The following is a 20404-nucleotide window of genomic DNA, read 5'->3' as shown; positions in this document are numbered from 1 at the left end:
CTGTCTAAGCAGTCTATGCAACTAACTGTTTTTTAAAAAGAAAGCCAAAAAAATAAGCCAGCACAGACATATAAGCAAAACAGATTTGAACTATAGTAATATGCCTAAGCAGATGAGCCTCTTTCTGGCCATATCTCCAACCTCAAGTTACTTGCATTACAAATAAATCAAGTAAACACTGATTGATACGGTATGATGTGATATGTTTATGTTACCATAAAATGAATAGTGCTAAAGAAAAGTTAAAACCTGTTGTTTGTTATGTAAGTTATGTTAGAAAGGTAGGCTTATATGCATAAACTTCCATTTGCTATTACTCAGTCATGATGGAAGAAGAAAAACCTTATGATAACATTTAACAGCAGACATCAAGTATAAAACCTCTCTCAGTCTTTCTCAAGAGAAATTACCTAGTTACTAAACCTTAAGTCTAGTTACTTAGAATGTCATTATTCAACAGCAAATGCACATAAATTAGATTATTTGCTATTTAGGCAAATAGAAAAATGTTACTGTTTCTCACTGCCCAACTCATAGCACTGGATATGTACATTTTGTGATTGGTTGGTGGGTTTGGTGGCCTTTTTGCTTTCTCTTTTTTGAACTTTCAGAGTCTCAATGAAAGTGGGAGCCCTCTGGATTACTATTTAGTTATCAGCATAGAAAACCATAAAATAAAGGATAAGAGTCTCTGGATAAATTATAAAGACATTTTTAGCAGGACAATAAATGAACAGACCTTTAGAGGACAAAACACAAAAACAAGGAATAGGCACTTCCTTCAGTTCTCCCCCTCCTAAGAAGAGATTTGATGTTCAACAGGACTGGGAAATTATTTATCTCACCGTATTTTTTGCTTTGACCTTCCTCAGGACTCTGTAGCTCAAAAACCTTACTTAACCTCCTCTGCTCCTCCCAGTCTTCATTTTTGCTTCCTAGTCTTGTTATACTTGTCATTTCTCCCTATTCCTTTTAAAAGTGAAAAGATATTATTTTCTATTTCTGTACCCTACAGAAATTCTAAGCCACTGAGGTCCAATTGTTCAGGTCTGGGATGCAATAACGGCTGCTTTATCTTGTATAATCTTTGTTTCAGGGACACTTTTTGACATTTTGAAATAGTAACTTTGTGTGTGAATGCTCCTCAAATAATCCCACTAAGTAATATCACTAAACTAAGTAAAAATAACCTTATTTTTAACCAAAGCCTACTTTGTGCATTTTAGTGATGATAATTCAGTTTAGTTAGTGTTGCTTTATTTTTTTTTCATCTCGAGAGGTTCCTGAATTTCTTTTACCTGCATTTTTAGTTTTCTGGTCTCTTCTTCCAAACTTTGTTTTCCTGCTTCTAGTTGCTCTCTCTTTCCCCATTCAGTGGCATTCTTGCACTGCATTCTTTCCAGCTAGGAAGGGTTGAGGGTAGGAGAAAGAATAACCAAAAAAAAAAAAAAAAAAGAGGAATAATCTGATTAAAACCCCCTGACTTTCACTGTGTCAGGCTAATGGCTTCACCTCAGAGTAAGGTGGGCACCTTAGAAATCAACCCAAGGTATAAGTTTCCCATGCTTCATAAAGTTAAATATTTGAATTTGAAAAGAAAATAACCAAGACAGTAAATTTTTCATCAAATGTACCTTCAAAAAGTAAAGCATAGGTAATTTTTTTTATACAGTAACTGGTAAAAAATCTTATTATTTTCCTGCTATTTATGGAAAACTAGTATTAAAACAAATAACAAAATATTTTAAGTAACACTGAGACTGATTTTGGCTTGACAATGTCAAAGTTCACTTTTTATTCTCCTAAAGACAAAAATCAGCATGTTTTTATTCTGTTAACAATTTAGAAGGATTGTAATAAATGTTCATTAAACTGAAGAAGTTCTAAATTATATCTTCAGTACTATATACCGTTATCCTCATAATCAAAATATTTTTAAGTTTTCATGTTAATCTTATTCTTGTGGTCATGATTAATAGTCTTAAGGGAAATATCATTATTTATGGCCAATGTTGTAACCTTATTTTAGGACAACTTTATGAATTTGTTCATCAAACCCACATATAGGTTGAATTAAATATATCAACAAAAAACTACATTACTAAGTCATATAGAATAATTATCAAAGAACAGATTTATTATTCAGAGACAACTACATAGAGCATTTTGTCAAGGCTGCATTAAATACTTCACAGACTTCAAATGAAAAATGGTAAAATAAATTAATGTTTATAACACAAACCACGTACTTATCAGGTACTAATGAAAATTTATCAGAAGATTACTATAGACAAGTACTTACTGTTAACAAGTTATTATTAACTGGTTTTTAACAGGAGATTAAAAGAGATTAACATAGATTAAAAACGATGAAAATACAATGTTCCAGTTCCTTTAATTGAGGTGAAAAAAAGAGAATTGCTAATATATTTTTAAAAAGGTCAAAATTCTAGGAACTTTTTAGAATTGATGGTTTGATAAAAAATGGAGACTGAAAATATTGTGAGACACTTCACTGAAGAAATAGGATATCTGTGCCAACAAGGCTTTAGAAAGAGCCATAGAATTGTACTTTTTCAGTTCTATTGGTTACTTTTATTCTAAAATCAGTTTTTGGCAAATAATGAAAAGGTACTGAATGTAGAGCAAAAAGAATGAGCTGTTATACCATAAAAGAAACATAATTTTAATCCTGTGAATAGTAACCATGTCATTATCTAGCTAAATCAAATTGCAAATTTGTCTGTTCCCACCCCATTTCTGAGTAAATAAAAACAATTAGAAACCAAATAAAGCTAAAGAGGCTCATTCAGATTTTCAGAGGACAGTAAAAGACACTCTGCTGTGTATTGGTTGGCCTCACCTCGAGCACCGTCTACAATTTTGGGCAGAGGTCATCAAACTGTTAGAGCGGGTCCAGAGTGATAGGCTACAAGTTGCTATCTCCAACACACAAGTCAATGCTTGATGCTCACAGGTTCCTAATGAGGTCTTTAAAAGCTATCCACTGCATTTCTGTACTATAGTTGGACATTAGGGAATCACACAGCCCTATTTAGCAGCAAATATTTCTTCCCTGCCAAATTTCTGTAAATTGTTTGAATACAGTCTACTGGACTTCAAGCACGAGCCCCATATTTTTTCCTAAATAAATATGTAGGCATATTTATTATTATAAGTATTTGTGAAAGTTCTGGAACATGAGAAACCCTGTCTTCTTGCAAAGCACCTGCCAAAATACACAGTTGAAATTCTAAGCCTGAAAGTTCACCTTTTCGCAGTGTTGACACTAATCAATACAAATTCATTTTTGTCAGGCATCAAATAAAGAGAAATCACAAAACCATCCAAGGTTGAATTTCAGTCAAGAAATTAAGCAGAAAATTACTATCACACAAAGATCTAATGTCAAAGATAAATTTATTTACCTCTGTAAATAAATTTACAGAGGTAAATTTTAAATTTACAGAGGTAAAGTTTCAATTCTTTGCACCCAAGATGCAATTATGATAAATTTACATATTTAACAGTTCTGATTTCTGCTGGGATAGGAGTTCATTTTCTTCCTAGTAGCTGGTACTGAATGTTCTGAATTTAGTATGAGAATAATGTTGATAACAGGGGGAAGCTGGTTACTGAGCAGCGTTTACATTAGGTCAAGGTGTTTTCAGCCCCTTGTACTGCCCTGTGAGCAAGGAGGCTCAGGCTGCACAGGAAGCTGGGAGTGGACAGCCAACCCAAGGCAGCCACAGGGATATTCCTTTCTATAAGATGCTCTGGTGTGGAACTCCAGATGCTAATTTATAAAGAAAAGTGAAAGCTTAAGAAAAAATTTGCAACATGAAAAAATGTTGAGATGTTTAATTTTCCCTTAAAATGTGACTATTTTCTCTCCACAAAGTATCTCTGCAGAGTTGTGTCACAGATGACACGAAAAGAACCACGTGAGGACATGCAGGTGTGCAGAGCGGGGAAAGGGCCAAGTTTATTTACAAAACTCAGTTTTATACATTTCCTATGAGGCTTGTGGATTGGAGGATGGAATGCCACCTCTCAAACCACATTGGTCAAGCCAACTGTCAATCAACTTTCTCCACCTACCCAAAATAGATAAACCATTAGAGACAGCAAAACATGGCCTTTGTTTATAGTAGAAACTGTGAGAAAGTAAAAATTCTTACACCAACATGAAGAACATTACAGAAGGCTTGGAAAAGTCTTCAAAACCAGGGCAACAGACTTGCACAGGATTTTACTTTTTAATAGGAAGACCAGCATAATGGTGGAAGTATAGAATGAGGTCAAGGAAGTGTCAATGAAGTGGATAATTGCACAGGTGAGTGGTGGAAATGAAGTACAGTGTACTGACCTTTTGAAACTGGATAATTACATCTTAGAGCTAACTTACACCATCTTACGACTAACATGAAAGGCAGAACCCTGAAAAAAAAAGATGCAGACAAAGGAACTCCACCTTGTACAGTTCATTAGCAAGAAAATCTTAATGCTCTTGTTCATTTTAAGGCAATATGACAGTGTTTGAGGTTCCAAGACTTTTATTGAAACAAGATTTTTCTCCTTCCTCATAGTCAACAAAAGATAGAGTAGGATGAAGGGCAACAAATAAGGTGTAATGAATGCAAAAAGAAAGATGGTGAAGATGAAATATGGCAGCCAACATGATTCCAGACAGAAAACATAAGAAATTCCGCACACCCTTCAGCTTTTTTTTTCTTTTAGTGCACAGATTTGTTAGCTTCCTATAAAACTTGGAAAAGGTAAGAAAGAGTATGTAGAGAATTATAACCTTCAGTTTTTTAAAAGAAGTATTTAAAATAGAGCTGGACAGAACACAAGCATTAAGTCAAAAAACTCTAGTTTTGATCTAGTCTGACTTTAAAATGATGTCAGAAATAAAAAACTGCCAATCCAACCAGATAATCTTCCCATAAATTTTTTTTTCTACAAAACTGGCATTTTCTTCACCAAAAGCATGTTTTGTGAAAGATTATCTACATATCTCAAATAAAAGCTGATTTGACTGAGAATAGAAGAGTTTTCGTTATTTATTTTTTTAATTTCCAGTCTGAATCTTATCATTAAGATAAGCAAATCATTAACTTATAATGCTACCTGTCTGTATAGTTTGAATCTACAGGCAAGCTCAGTGAGGTTTACAGACTTTTGACCCAGAGAGGTAAGAACTCCTGTTTAAACTAATGACCTCAGGCAGCCTCATTCAAGTACAAATGTAAAACATCTGCTTCAGTTTGTGCAGACCAAAAATGAAAATTTTAAATCTATATGCTTTTTTTTTTTTTGTCCTTAAAATGACTATGTGGAGCTTTTTTCATGTTCCAAAGCAAGATAAATGAACACACATATCCAGGATTCTTGATATCCTCACTGTATTGTGCATGGAGGCAATTTCCATTCATCTTTGCTACAAATTATTCTACAGAATTTAAGCAAGAGGTATGTTAAACTGAAAATTTAATAAGCCACAGGCTGATTATGATTTAAGGACCATGGCACCCTCCTAATAAAGAAAATCTATTGAAATAACCATAAATCTTCATAAAGTCACAAGTAATTTGATTCTTACAGATTTCTTCCCACAGTTACTCACAAAACTCAGCCCAAGAAGCAAATTTTCCTTTTCTGTAACTCAGGAATACTGTCTCAAAAAATGTCATATCCAGTCTTTTCAAAGCCAGAGCCAAGAGCTCAACAGTTTTTCAGCTTTCCTAACCATCTTTCAAATTATTGCACATTGACAAGAAATGCAAGGACAGAGAATCTGCGCTTTCACAGTGATTGTTTATGAGGTGTTGTCAACTTCCAGAATATCGAATGTGCTTCAGCTGCTAGAAGGAATGGCAAACATGCAGCTTCCTTAAATATGGCACCTAGGTAGATTGGATCAAATTCATTGAACCAAACTCTGCCTGAAGATGAAGCAAACATCAAGCAAAAGCATCACATTCCTTCATTGAATTCATTGTGAAACATCATTACAATTTGTAACATCATTGAACTGGGTCTGAAGATGTTTTATCAGTGGTCCAAAAGTAGTGGTATCAAATGGTTAAAAGTAGTCTCTCAGCATAACTGGGAGAAAAAAAATTTCTCTCAAAAAATTTTGTTGGTCCAGGAAAAAACTCATACAGCCAGAAGCATCTTCACAGAGATACATAAGAGAAGAAAATAGGTATGTTGATAAATCTGGTTCTCTTAAATCACTTCCAATTTTAGTTCAGTGGTATCTACAGAACTTGGATGATAACAATGGTTCCACTCCACTGCTTACCTCCCTTTGAGAAAGGTGTTAGAGGAAGATGGGTTTCACACAAGAAGACAATCATGTGCAACTAGATAGAAAACAATCCCAAGAATTTTTTTTTACTTGCAAAGTAACCCCTATTTTGTTTAGATATGGGGAAGGAGTCTGGTTTCCGATTTTTTAAAAAATTATTTTCTTTTTTTGTTTTGTTTTGAGATTTCTACTGCTAGAAGTCTATAAGAACATGAGGAAAACTGCCAAAGCTCCTAAAGTCTTAAAGAAAACTCATCAACTTGCCTGCTTCCAAGACTAGCACTGCTGTATGCAGGTGTGATGTTTGCTGGCCAGCAAAATTATTACTTTGAATGTGTGACACTGGGCAGTTTTGCAATGATTATTTCCAGTATGCCTGACATTTTCTAGAGTTATTTTCTTTTTTCATCTAAAAGGTGCACTCAAAGACTACCAGAATCCATAGCACTCCTTCCACGGGAAAGGAAAGACAAATGTTGGTTACCTTTTTATTTGACAAATGCTTCAATACAGTAAAAAAAATAATTTACTCTTTTTTTTTCTTATTTGATGCAAGTCTGCCAAGAACACCATTTAGTCCATCAGTAACTATACTAAAAGCTTGATGAATGTTATTGTTCCTGACAATATCTTGAGACACCAAGCCCTGCAAGAAATTGAACTTTTAAATGAATGCTTATATTCATAACAATGCCTAGCACCAGCATATTTAGTAATCAAATATTTCTTCTTCCTGGTTCTACTCAAGTGCTTAAGTCTGCTGCAAGCTGATATCATTGCACTTTGCTGACATTAAATGGAAAGTTGCTGATTTACCAGTATGTGTTTTCCCTTTCCCTTGTCTGCACACAGAGAAAACTCTTTTGTGTGTATGACTAATTTAACTGAACTGATTTATGCAGGAATATAAGTTGTCCATAGATATATAAAAAAGGCTTTAAGCATGAAAATTTACAATAATCAGATATAACATATGCAGAGAGGCATAAATAAATTCAAAAATTGGAACACAGTCAGGTGGAGAAAATTACCTTTGATCTTACATATCCAGATTCCCTCTGAATCTGGCACTGCTTTTATCAGTTTCTTGTGAGCTCAATTTCACATGGACTATGTATTACATTACCACATCCTGTTCACGAGAATCAACTATTGATTCAAGGAAAACATGTTTTCTAGCAATGTCTACCATAGAAAATTATCCATAATGCCTATCCAAAATTCTACTTTCATCAATTATTTGTAAATAATTGAATACTGAGGAGCTACCTTTACCTATCTAAATATTTGAGATCAGTAAAAAGAATACCAATACATCATGCACTCATTTCTACTTTGAAATTATGAAGGGTTTTTGTGTTTGATCTCATTTTAAACAAGAGATATTTACATTTTTCATGTGGAAAAACTAAGCAAGATGACTAAAAAAAGCCTAGAATTTTTTTGCAGTGTCACAGAATGGATAAGGTAGGAAAGACCACAGTGGGCCATCTGGGCCAACATCCCTTCTCAAGTAGGCTATGTAAATCTTCTTCACTGTAATCTCAATTCATAACAAGACTGAGACCAGAAGGATGTCCAAACTATTGGTGTCTACCAAGCTGTGCAGTGCTGCTTATTTAATCAACATTTTCGTGTGTCAAAAACAATTTGAAAATTTTATAGCAAAAGAAGTTAAAACTAGAAATGACTGTTATAATGAAGATATAAACCCACATACTATAAATAAAGTATCTGATAACCATAAGATGTAAGGACAATTTTGTCAAGTAGACATTCTTGTAGGCTTGCCAGAAAAACATGAATGCTTGCATGAATATTTAAAAACAAATAAAAATGTGATTATTTTTTCTGCTCTACTATTTTGTGCTGTTCTACTATTCTGAGAGTTCTACTGATGTATAAGCCAAATATTAAACCACTTGTAGGCTGTCTTGGAAACTAAGGGAGTTTCATCCATTGTTCAGAACAAGTAAATATAAAAATGCTGTTGTCATTTTTATAGGCAGGTGATATATTAAACATATCCACATGTCCTGATCAGCTGAATCACTAATGCACATGAAAGATGAACCATATACTTTTTTATCTTCCAGAACTGAATTCAACAATCTGTAGTTCAAAATGCAAACTTCCACTGTTACAAGTGCAAAAATACAAATACATGTTATTTTTGTTATGAGTAAAGTATGTTTCAGCTGAGAGAAACACAGAAAAAAAAAAGATTCCTTCCTTTTTCACTGGAAAATGTACACTTGATGATTATGAAAAGTAATGAAATTTTCTATATGTAAATATGATTAGTGAAAACAGTAAAAGTAATGAAAACATCAGCACCTTCCCTTACCTTTCAAGGTAAAATGGAGTATCAGTCTCATCTCAATGTTTATTGTTGATGCAGCTTTGTCTCATATTTGCTAATATGAATATATCAATTTTTACCACCATGTCTGTTTGGAGACCCCTCATATTGTCCAAAAAATAGGAAGCCATATATTTGCATACCTCAAAATAAAATATTTGGTGAAGAATTATTCCTCAGTTTTGTCAATTATACTGATACTCTCTGAATTTCCAAGGAGTCTAGAAAAAAAAATCGCTGTGAGTACATTCTCCAGGTTGAAGTTGAAAGTGCTCTGGTTTAAGTCTCTGCCTGACTTTCAGGGCATCCACTCTGAGATCACTGAGGGACTCATGGGAGCCCTCTGAGATACTTGTGGGCATCTGCTGCTGCCACATAGGGAACCAGTGATGTAACTGACCCTTCACCACCAGGATCTTGTTTGCTGCATCTTAGCCCCCACAGGAAAAATTAAAGCCTTGATTTCTAAATAAGGAAAAAAGATATGAAATCTGTAATCTGCTCCTCCTACATTTTGAAAAAAATTGCCATAATAACTCGTGCCTTTTTTTTTCCCTACAGCTGGTTTAATGTTATTTCTCAGTTACAAGTATCTTATCTATCAAGATAGTAGGAATTTTCCAGAATTTCCTTCAAATTCTCCTCTCTTCCCTCATAAGATGAATGAGGTGAGAGCTGTTTAATCACTAAAAAACCAATTAATTCCAATAAATTACAAATAATAAATCTTCCATCAAGTTATTCTTCCTTTAAAACCTTTACTGTTGTTTAGAAACAAATACTCACATTCTCTTATTTTATATATATCCAAGCCATAGATAATTTTATGCAGACCTTATACCTATATTATAACATGGGCAACAGCATCTCTATCTGGGACTAAGACCCTCACCACTGGCTCACACCACAAAGGCCCTCACAGTACAGACCACTTGGCTGTCCTAACCTTCCCTGGACCACCCCAATTCTAGTCCCACTCCAACAGCACCTCCAAGCATTCTCTTTTGCTCAACCCTAAGACAAACTTTTGTCTCTGTGTGGGGCACCTCCAGAATTTCTGTCAGCATCACTCACAATTTCTGCTCTGTATTTCTCATTTTAGCTGCTGCTCAGCTATATCCCCCTCCTATGTCTATGGCTTGCTGTACCTCAAGAGTAACACTCATGGTATAAAATTTACCAACAATTTAATCAAATGTAAATTACTCAGCTGCACCAAAAAGATGCTTCACTAGCTTACTCCAGTAATTTGACTCTACAAATTTACTAAATGTCCCCTTTCACTGTGGTCTTTCAGACTATCCAATCTCAGCTTTCTATGTGGGTTCCTTTCTAGCCTACTCCATACTACTTTCAAAAGTTTTCCCAGTTTCTGGAAATTACCCGTTAGTCAAATACTTTTCATTCTTTCCTGTACGAATCTGAAGAGTGGTTCTCAGAGTAATTCTTGAGATCAGAAACAAAAGTTGAAGCATTGGTTCTAACATAATTCAAGTACTATTTCCTCATAATTTTAATATTAGGCACCCTTTAAGTAGCCTTTGACTTGAAGATTATATTTTTTAATAATGACAAAACCAGTCAGATTCAAGTGGTTTCTTCAGTTCGTCTAATTAGAAACAGAGACGGAATCTAAACTCATTTGAGTGCACTGGGCATCTTTTTGCAGCATTCCTTTTAATGCAGGCTCTTCAAATTATCTTGTTGTTATTGATGTTGTGTTTAGCAAAATATTTGTGCTCAGATAATCATGACCTTACATTAAAATGGCATGTACAAGATGCTGTTTGCTATATTTCTAAATGGAAATATTTGAGATGGGACTAACATGACTAAACTATCAAACTGCTTTTTCTTTTTTGACTAGAGATGAATATAGTGATTAGAGTTCTAACCAAGATTAATCTAAACAAAGATTATACAGTAGTTAAGGTAAATTTAAAATGTTCTCTAATCTCATTCTAGAAAATAATTCACGACTCAGATAATCACTTGGAGAAGACTGCTTGAAGGGACACATGACAACCAAAACTCTCAAAGCTGGACAAGCCATCACTCATGTGGAGAGTGAGAATTCCAATGTACTAACAAATGACTATTTCCTTTTGCTACTATGCACAGAGAGGTTAAATTTTTAATCCAGGGGATAAACAAGCAAAAATTCCCATACTGACTGACAATCAACAGATCTAATAACTGTAGCTCAAGTCAATTAAAAAAAAAACTTTTAAAAAAATCGCACTTTAATATTTATGTTTCACTTACATACAAGGTAAAACTTGAGCTCTGGACATTTACAACAAAGGGTTTGATTTGTTTTCTTTACAAAGAGTAGCATGCTTTTCTTGTAGTTGATTGGATTATGACAGAACACAGCAGAGGTGACAGTGGTAATAGAATAAACAAACCGCATTAAAAATCCTAAGTAAATGGCAAAGATTGTTTCAGGCATAGGATTACAGTAAATATTTTTCCTAATGTAATTTGAAATCTCAAAAGTCAGATGATTTTGAGCATTCTTAAGCAAAAAAATATGAAGAAAAGCGGGAAATTTCACCCTTTAATTTTCCTCACTGACATCTTAGCTTTATGAGAGCAGGAGGAGAGGGAGAAGACTCCTCACTGTGTGCTGAAAAGTTCAATTCCAGACATTCTGGTTTATATTTCAAAAGAAGGTAGAATAGGCCACCGCTGAGAATTTTTTTTTTATAATGACACCTGAAACCACGTATTAAACTCTGCTTAATTCACTTTTCATCCAGGTATTGTTGCAAGACTGAAGTTTCTCAGTTGAAGAAATTTTATTATCTGCATTTAGCTTGCTTCTGTTACTACTGTTCCCATCAGAGGGAGGGGACCATGAATATATGAGGATTTTTGCTTGTTTTTCCTTCTCAAACCTAATACAAGCAGCTTCTTCCCAAAATAAGGAACACAGACTAGACCCTGGGAGACCTGAGACTGACTAATGCAAAACATCTTTTTAATAGCAAGATAAAAAATAGATTTGTATGACTGTGAGTAGAAATATATGTATAGACTTTAATGGAAGCAAAAATAAGCTTCTATTCTATGGAAAGAAATTACCAGACCAATTAAGTTTTCATTCTTAACTTCCAGAGCAATAGCAATTTATATATCATTTACAGAAGATAATTTTTATATTTGGTAATTTTAGAAATAAAAAGCCTACAAATTTAATTGCAGTCCAGACAATAAAAGCTTGTCTCCTGTTACTTCAAATAGTTATCTACTGCTGTGTGTTTAGGTAGTTATTATTAATTTAGGAACTAGAATACACCATAAGCCACTCTAATAAGTACTGTAAAAGGAAGATGATAACCCTTCCTCCTAAAATACAGGGATTTCTCACAAGAAGATGAATGCAGATAAGTAGAAAATCATCTCAAAAAAAAAAAAAAAAAGAATAAAGAGTGCAACAGGTAATTTATTTAATTAATTATTTGTTTGGTTTTTTTAGTTTTAGTTGCTGTAGAGAAGGTCAATAACTCTTTTGCTTACAACCAATTTCTTAGCCAGCTTTCCATCCTTATTTTGTATTGTTGAATTGAGAAAAATGTGTAGCTAAATAAAGAACTGTAAAGAAACAGAGAAATCAATAATGGTCAGCATGATTAGGAAACATTCAAAATGAGTTCAAACTCTCGTCAGTCTCAAGAATTTCCTGCACTGTATGAGTATTATATGTTGCAGATTAGAACATGGTTCAACCCAATTTTAATTTTTAATATGAAATTATTTAATTGATATTATTAAAGATATAATAGGAGTGCTAATTGATAGATTGGAAAATAAAATACTAACTAAACTTAGCTGACAGTTATGCTAATGAATCGTAAGAAAAATACATCAAAATGACAGCAACAGTCAAAGCCTCTACATTTAACTTAGGGACTACACAAGTTCACTTATCTTGTGTATCAATGAGGACTGTTGACTTTTCAGATTAATGGTCAAGGGATGCTGGGAGTAGGATGTTTTCTGTAACCATAGGTCTCTGCAAATAAATACGTGTCAGATTACTGGAATACTAAATAGTGTGAAACCACACTAGAATTTGTAATCATTATTTTCCTGTAGGAAAAGCGTCCATACCAACATATTTAATTAAAATTTGCAAGTCTGATTTGACATCATATGAAATATTCAGGAAATTCAAAATGGCATCAAGGTTCCTTGATGAGTACCAGACTATTATACTGATATTACTTAAAGTGCAGATATAATACACCAATAATACACCAGATTCCAAATTGCCGTGTTCTGTGCAGTGAGCTTTCTCCTTAAGCATTAACAACCTATGCTAAAAGGTTTAGATTAAACCAATATTCAAGGTTGTTTTCTTTTCTGAACTGTAATTTCAACAGGATTCAATAAATAGAGGAGATTACTTTGTTCAAAGAAATTTGAAAGTGTTATGCTGCTTAGAGTTCAGGTAGATATAGCATAGGACATTTCTCTATACAACTCTCCTTTCAGAGTACGAAACTGAAATATACAGCTTTAGTCGCTTGATCTAGATAAGCAATTACATAAAATAATTTCTGTAGAGAATTGGTCTGGTGGTAAGTGCCTGTAGCAAGGATTCTACTGCTTCCAGGTTACATGGCATGTCTTCTTTTTTATCTGAGCCATACCCACAATAGAACATCATACTGGTACTCTGAAGTCACAAGTGTCCCTGAAGAATCTTCTGTTACAATTCCTAATCACCTTTTACTACACAGTTTAGGAACTGATCCAAAGTTCATTGACATCAGCAGGTTTCTCATTGACTCCAAGTGATCACTCATGCTGTTACTTGAAGAAATATGCTGTACCTCACCAATGTAAGCATGGAAAGTTTTGTTTCATAATCAATGGAAGAACATTATCTATGGCTGTTTTCCCAGCCAAGCCTCCTCCCAAATTAGATTGTTAATTTTTAAATGATGTGTTGCTATCGTTATCCAGGTAAGGATCGAAAAAAAGGACTGAATCACTGAAAGCAAAATGCTTGTATCTTTAATTTGATACACTTAATCAAATATCATCAATTTTCAACTTTCTTTCATTACATTTAATTCTTCAGTGATTTGTTACTTTTTTCCGGTAATTTCAGCCCAAGTTTATTTTATGTGGATGAATAACAAGTAAGCACACTAGCAGAAATATTTACTTTAACAACTAAATGAATGCTAAAATATAATACCAAAAGGTAAACTCAGGATAGTTAAGCAGATATTATTAAAAAATAGATATTAAAAAGCCTTTGGGTTTGGGTTTTTTTAAAACTATACACTGCAAAGAATTAATTTCTGATCTAGAAAGCCATATGGTCAACTGACCACATTGATACACTATTAAGAAGAAACTTTGTCATAATTTTGGGCCTTTCAATCTGAACTATGAAAAATTCTTTTCATTAAAGATGCAATCATAGAATCATAGAATGACCTGAATTTGAAGGAACCTTGAAGATCATCTAGATCCACCTCCCCTGCTCCGGGAAGGAACACCTTGACAAATCCCTAGGGCCAAGATCGCTTTGTGTACACAAGCACACAAACCTGTACATACACACATACCTATAAGTGTGTGCATCTGCACATTCCTCCCTCATCTTTTTCATGTTATCACTAAGTTATACTTTCTGCCAGTGACAAAACAAAAGGCTAAACAAGCCTCCTCAAATGGTGCCATTTTGGCATAGTGTTCCTTTTACAGAAAATTTGTGTACAGAAATATATTTTAGTATGTAAACACACACATACTTCTGAACATACTTTCTCACAGAAATAACTTTTCATCTACTCAGTTGTCCTTAAATAAAAAAATAAACAAAAAATAATCCTGTTCTTGCTTGATGTTTTCAATGCAAAATGTGTAATGAAGACAGAGAAAATATTGGCAAGTATGACTCAATGAAGTTTAAATATCTTGCTAGAAGCCAGTATGAGCAAAAAAAGTCAGTGAAACCGTAGACTTATCCTGCACTTTCCAAATTAGATTTGTGGAAAAATAAACATCAAATGGGATCTTAATTTTATGCAGCATGACAAATTATATTTTATGCTGGACACTAAGAACATTAAGTATGTAATTTCCAGAGATAAAACTAAATATGAACAGGGACTCTATTTATGAAAACACTGGAAATAATAGTTAACTCTTTGCAAGAACTGCTGCTGAAGCAACAATACTGAATTCTTTCCTTACTGTCTAACCACCTGTAAGTTATTATAATTTACACCAGAAAAGAAATGTGTATATTGAAAATAATTTTTGAAGTACTTTTATCAAACCATAAGTCAGATGTGTAGTACCATTTTCACCCCATTTCACTCAGTCTCAAAATCACACCAGCATCCCTAACAAATGAAGTATTGAAATCAGTAAGGAGCACTCAAGATTCTAGGCCTAGTCTAAAGAGAATGAGATTTTATTACAGAAAAGTTACCTGCACCAAGATTTCATTCTATAAACTCATTTGCATTCTCAAATAATTCAAATGTTGTTTACAGAAAATTGCCTAATGATATTTTAAATCTCAGCCTTGAGGCTTTTGATAACAAACTTTATAAAAACTCCTTTACCACACAAAAATAGACTACTGGCTATTCTCTAGTGTATAAAACACTATAAAATTATTTTTTGTACATAATTTTGTTCCATAGCCATGTTCATGATAGCCATGAAAAGTACTCAATATTTCTGGGTGTATTATGCAAGAAATTAAACAGAGAAATTCACAGTAGCCAGTATAGCCATTCAGGCTACTGGTTTATGTCTGAAAATTATTATGCTTTCTAGCAGGATTCAGGGGACAACCAGAAAGCATTTTTTGAGTCAGGTAAAGAGTATGAGACAGAATGGATGATCTTACTATATGTATCTAAATTTTCAGTAAGATTATAAGAGTATCAGTTTTTCTATTTCATATATGTACTAAGTGGATGAGAAAAGCAATTTCAAGTCAACAACTGCGTAGCACCTTCACACTACAAGGTAATTCCAAAATAAAGATTTCTGGAGAAGGTAGAATTCGTGCACAGTGTTTAACAAGATCTACCTGTTGACAACTTGAGCCTCCAAGTAAGCTGTTCCATTTTAAAGAGTATTTAAATGTTTACAGTGATATTAAAAGACTTGATTTATCCAGAAGCTTCACTCACATCAGTGGAACTTTCTTCACCTAGGAAAAACAGGTAGGGAACCATACACAATCTCTTAAAGAAAGTAATGCTCCTAAGTAACAATAGATTGTTGCAATATAGTGTAAAACAGCTATATACTGAGAGAGAACAGGAAACATTTGTCTTAAAAGATGTTCAAAGAAGGGGGTTTTTGGCTCTATCACAAAATCAATAGCTAGTGTCTTAAATTCTATTACAAGGAAAAAAAAAAAAAAGAGGAAGAACAGAAATGTTTCTGCCAAATATGCAAAATGCTCATTTAACCTGTTTTCTTTTTTATCTAGGTATACCTTTTTATCACTGATGTTCCAAAATGATTTAAGTACCAATTAGTGTGATTTTTGCCTCATATTCTACAGGCTGGGATAGTAATTTCCCTCATTAACTACCAAAGCACTAGATAATGTAGAGTAAGAGTACATTCTGTACTTCAGCCAACTGAAAAAGCTTAAACAACACAGAAGTCACTGCCTGTGGCAGCATTTGTAAGTCTACAGTGCACACCAGTGGAATATAGTAGTAGATGCATTTTTCCACTATTTTCAGTATAATGTAAAATTCTTTTGTAAATATTCCATCTTATTTAACTCTTAAATGACCAGAAAAGCACATCTTTCAGGATTTATGAAGATAGATATAAAATTTTGAGGAAGATTTACAATGAGTATAAACAAGAATGTTTTACTGTACATAAGATAAAGTGATCATTTTAAAACCTAAAACTTCAACAGGCTTGCTCGCTCCAATTCCATATTTACAAACATCACAGCAACACACCAGGGATTTGCTTTGTTTTCCAGAGTCCAAAGGGCTAACTAATAAAACTCAGACATCCTTTTTGTGTTTCTCAGATTGATGGTTAATTGATCTGTAAACTAAACTGTATCTGAAAAAATTGGATAACCCATTCCTGGGGACATTCAACAAGTAAAGTTACGGATATGAAAATTTTCATCTTCTTCAGAGACCTTAAAGATCCCTACTCTTTCCAATAAAGTTTACTTTCAACCCAAGTATATCTAATGCCAATACCTCTTATTTACTCAGTAGTCTTAAAAACAATTTTTGCCTTTCTATGGATGCTCATGCAAATACAACAATAAGTGTAATTTTATACTGAGTAATTGCTTTCCTGTTTTTAAGATAAAAAAGTGTGTTACATCTTTTAGTGGGTGAACAGAATTCTTAGAAAAAAAAAGGAAATTATCAGTTACAACATGAAACACAACTTTCTGTCTTATTTGTTAAAATGGTTTTATTTATGACCCCAAACAGGACAAGATCAATTCTAGTGTCACACAAAGCTGCCTATAATGTTCATGGTTACTATGATTATAAATTGTAGCTTTACTACTTTTTTAATTAACTCAATACTTAGAAAGATTTTTACAGCTTCTAAAATGATGCAGAATGGATAATTTTTTGGATAAAGCTTTTAATATTTAGTTTATTCCAAGGTGGATAAATACTTGTCTTTTAAAGAAAATAATTTTTAAAAGAGATTAGTTATTGGGAGCACTAATAATCAAGTCTTAGCAGTTGTGAAGTTTCTAACATTCCCCAAAATCTCTCCAACTTCCAAAAGATGAAGAGCTACCCATTCCTAAAAATGGTTTCATTTGCAGTGGCACTGTCACTTGCAAACCAAGCACTTTTTTTCACATTCACAGTGGGACTGTTAGGCAATCTACCAAAGGAAATAGCAGATTAATTTAGTCAAGGACATGGAAATAATCTGTACATAATGATTGATCTGCTGTTAATCTAGAAATTCCTTTGTGATTTAATACAGAAAATGCATATTAGAATCAGATTTCATGGTTAGCATAGTAGATGTCTACACTTTCCCTTATTTCACTTTCAAATTTTTCACTGTCAAGAATCCTGTCTGTTGTTCCAGCATCCACATCTGAACAGTAATATATAGTGAGTAATATTCACATCTGCATTGTCAACACAAAAGGTTTGGTTCATGTCAGTAGAAGGAGAGTTTCCACTTACAGAAACCCCCTCCATTGATATAAATAATTTCATTCATATTAGTCACAATCATCCAGATCAGTGTTTTTCTGTAATTTAAAAATGAGATTTATGTCATAAATGTCAGAAGATGAACAGAATGCTCAAAAGATCACCTCCTGTTAGCAATTAAAGAAATCAAGCATGTTTCCAAGAAAAAAGCAACAACACATGTATATAGGCATGCACATGCATAAATATTTTTATCTATCTCCAATGAATTCTCAGAAAAAATTTACCTCCTGTTATTCTGTTCCTGATGACAGTGTCATAAAGCATTTCTTAAAGATTTCTTAAACAAAACTATTAATTAAATCTAGACTTCTTCTCTTTTGCACAAGTATAGCAAGCTAAAATCCTACTTAATGAGCAAGCAGAAAATGAAGAACTAAAATCTGAAGGAGCTCAAATATGCTGGATATTAGTTTGTTGCTGTGTTGCATATGCATCGCCTATTAACTAGAACTTGAGAGTTAATAGACTGCTTTCAATTCTTTCCAGAACGTGAAAGAAATTTAATTAAATTCCCTCTATTATTCCAAATTTGAGATGTTAAATTCATAGGACATTCTTAATTCACTATCTATGTTAGTTATATAGACACATATTTTGAGATTTGTTGGATCCAAGAGACCTTCTATCCATTGTCCTGAAAGATAAAACCAGTGAACTACAACACAAATATTTCTTACTCTTCTAGTCATGAACACAGATTGAAATAAACATGTATTTCCTAACACCAATCCAACACAACCAGGCAACGCTCTTAAATTATTCCTTCAAGGCTGATCTTTGTAAAAGTACATTGCTTTCTGGCATCAGAACTCCACCATGAGCGCCCTGCTGAGCTAAATTAGTCTCCTGACACATCTACCTGCTCTCCTGAGAATTAGGACGAACCTTTCTTTACTTCAAGGCCTGACGGCTTTGGTTGACTCCTTTGCTTACCTATCAGAGTTCCCTCCCATGGGACCCTTCCCAGCAGTTCCCTGACTAAGCCAATATCCTGCTCCCCTTAGGTTCAGGGTCTGTACTCTGCTGCTCACCTTTCTTCTTTCAGGACAACCAACACCGCTATTTCAAAATTACCACAGATGAGGAAACTACTCGTCATCACATCCCCAGCTAGTTTCTTTCATATTAGTCAACAGCAGACCCAGCTATTCTTCACCACTTATTGGCCCTTTGAATACCTTCAGCAAAAATTTATTCCTGAAACCCCACTGAAATGTCTTTGCAGCAACTATTCTACCTTTCTAGCACCTGTAGCCACCCACAAGAACTGGGGTTTACAAATCCAAGATCTGAGCTCTTTAAACACTTTTTGTTTCCTCATTAGGTGATCTGTAATAAGCTCCTACCACAATGACATCCTTACTGGCTTCTCCTCTGATCCTAGAGTCACAAATCTGGCCCCCCATCCTTCTGGAGACCTCAAAAGATCTGAGATGCTTATGGATCTGAGGGCAACTTCCATCCCCTCAGCCAGTGTTTCTGGAAGTCCTTCACAGTACTCCAGTTGCATGAACTTGGCACAGCATTTGAATTATTCAACAGTATTTTAGTTCTATAGCCACATACAGCTCTCATTCTCCCTACTTGTTTCCTAGGATGTGTGCATTTCTTTACCCACACTGGAGATGAGTGTCCCTACATGTTGCTTTGTCATTCCTGAAGTCTTTCTTGCTCCTATCAACCTGTGCCCTGAGCTCTCCAGCCAAGCACCGCTTCTTCTTCTAACTGTGGTCTGTAATCTCTCACTGCCTCCTTTCCTAGTTCAAAGCTCTCCTCATTATGTTACCCAGCTGGTAGGACCAAGGAGACAAGATCTGGGTCCCCACGACCTCAACCCCAGAGCTACCTGATCATTCCCAATATGCCCCTAGCTGGTGCACGTGGGGATGAGTAGTAGCATAGCAGTCTAAGGACTGCTTGGCAATCTCTTTGCTGCCTTCTGCATCCTAGCCCACAGCAAGCCACATAACCCTCACAAAAGCAAGTGGGGAACACAGGGGTTTCTATCCCCACAAGCAAGCCTCCTACTAGCACCACTCACTTCTTCCTCCTCATGTTAATGCATGGTTTGTGTTAAAGCAGGCTCTGATGCCTCACAAGTCATGTCTTTTTTCTCTTACTTCACTACTAAGCGTTTGAACCGTTTGAACTGCAGATCTGGAAAAAGAGGCATCCTCCAGCTGCTGGAGAACATACCTTTCCAGCCCTCCTACTGTGGGACTCTATTCACTGTGAAACTCACAGCCTCTGGCTGCCTCTCTCATGTGGTTCAGACTTTCTTATCTCTGGGTCCCTGTGAAGATCCTGTTAGTCTCCTCTTTACCTTCTCTTATCCTGCCCAGCCTTACTTCCTGGTCCAGGGTGATGAGGACAACATTTTTTCACCCAATTTCTATATCTCTAAGGTTCTGTTGCTCCAGATTCACAGGATGGGTGGCAGGGCTTTTAATGAGCATCCCCTTACCCCACGTCGGCCCTTTCTCTCTGAACACAAGC

General features: G+C 34.6%; 1 protein-coding gene across 6 annotated transcripts in view; it reads right to left on the bottom strand.

Moving 5' to 3' along the window:
• The window catches only part of CCDC102B (coiled-coil domain containing 102B), a 134989-nt gene that overhangs the window by 92687 nt on the left and 21898 nt on the right, over positions 1-20404 (bottom strand). For 2 of the 6 annotated variants that reach the window (XM_063397294.1, XM_063397302.1), the window contains exon 5: positions 1299-1403. The exons of 2 other annotated variants lie outside the window; for them this stretch is intronic. In XM_063397294.1, the coding sequence (XP_063253364.1) occupies positions 1299-1403 (105 nt within the window). Of the gene's footprint in view, positions 1-1114; positions 1404-15521; positions 15874-20404 lie in introns of those variants that run through there. 2 more of the 6 variants (XM_063397309.1, XM_063397324.1) reach the window with 2 other exon arrangements.

The sequence above is a fragment of the Prinia subflava genome, chromosome 1, assembly GCF_021018805.1.
Source record: "Prinia subflava isolate CZ2003 ecotype Zambia chromosome 1, Cam_Psub_1.2, whole genome shotgun sequence".
Lineage (NCBI taxonomy): Eukaryota > Metazoa > Chordata > Aves > Passeriformes > Cisticolidae > Prinia > Prinia subflava.
This window is presented reverse-complemented; position numbering and strand designations above follow the sequence as displayed.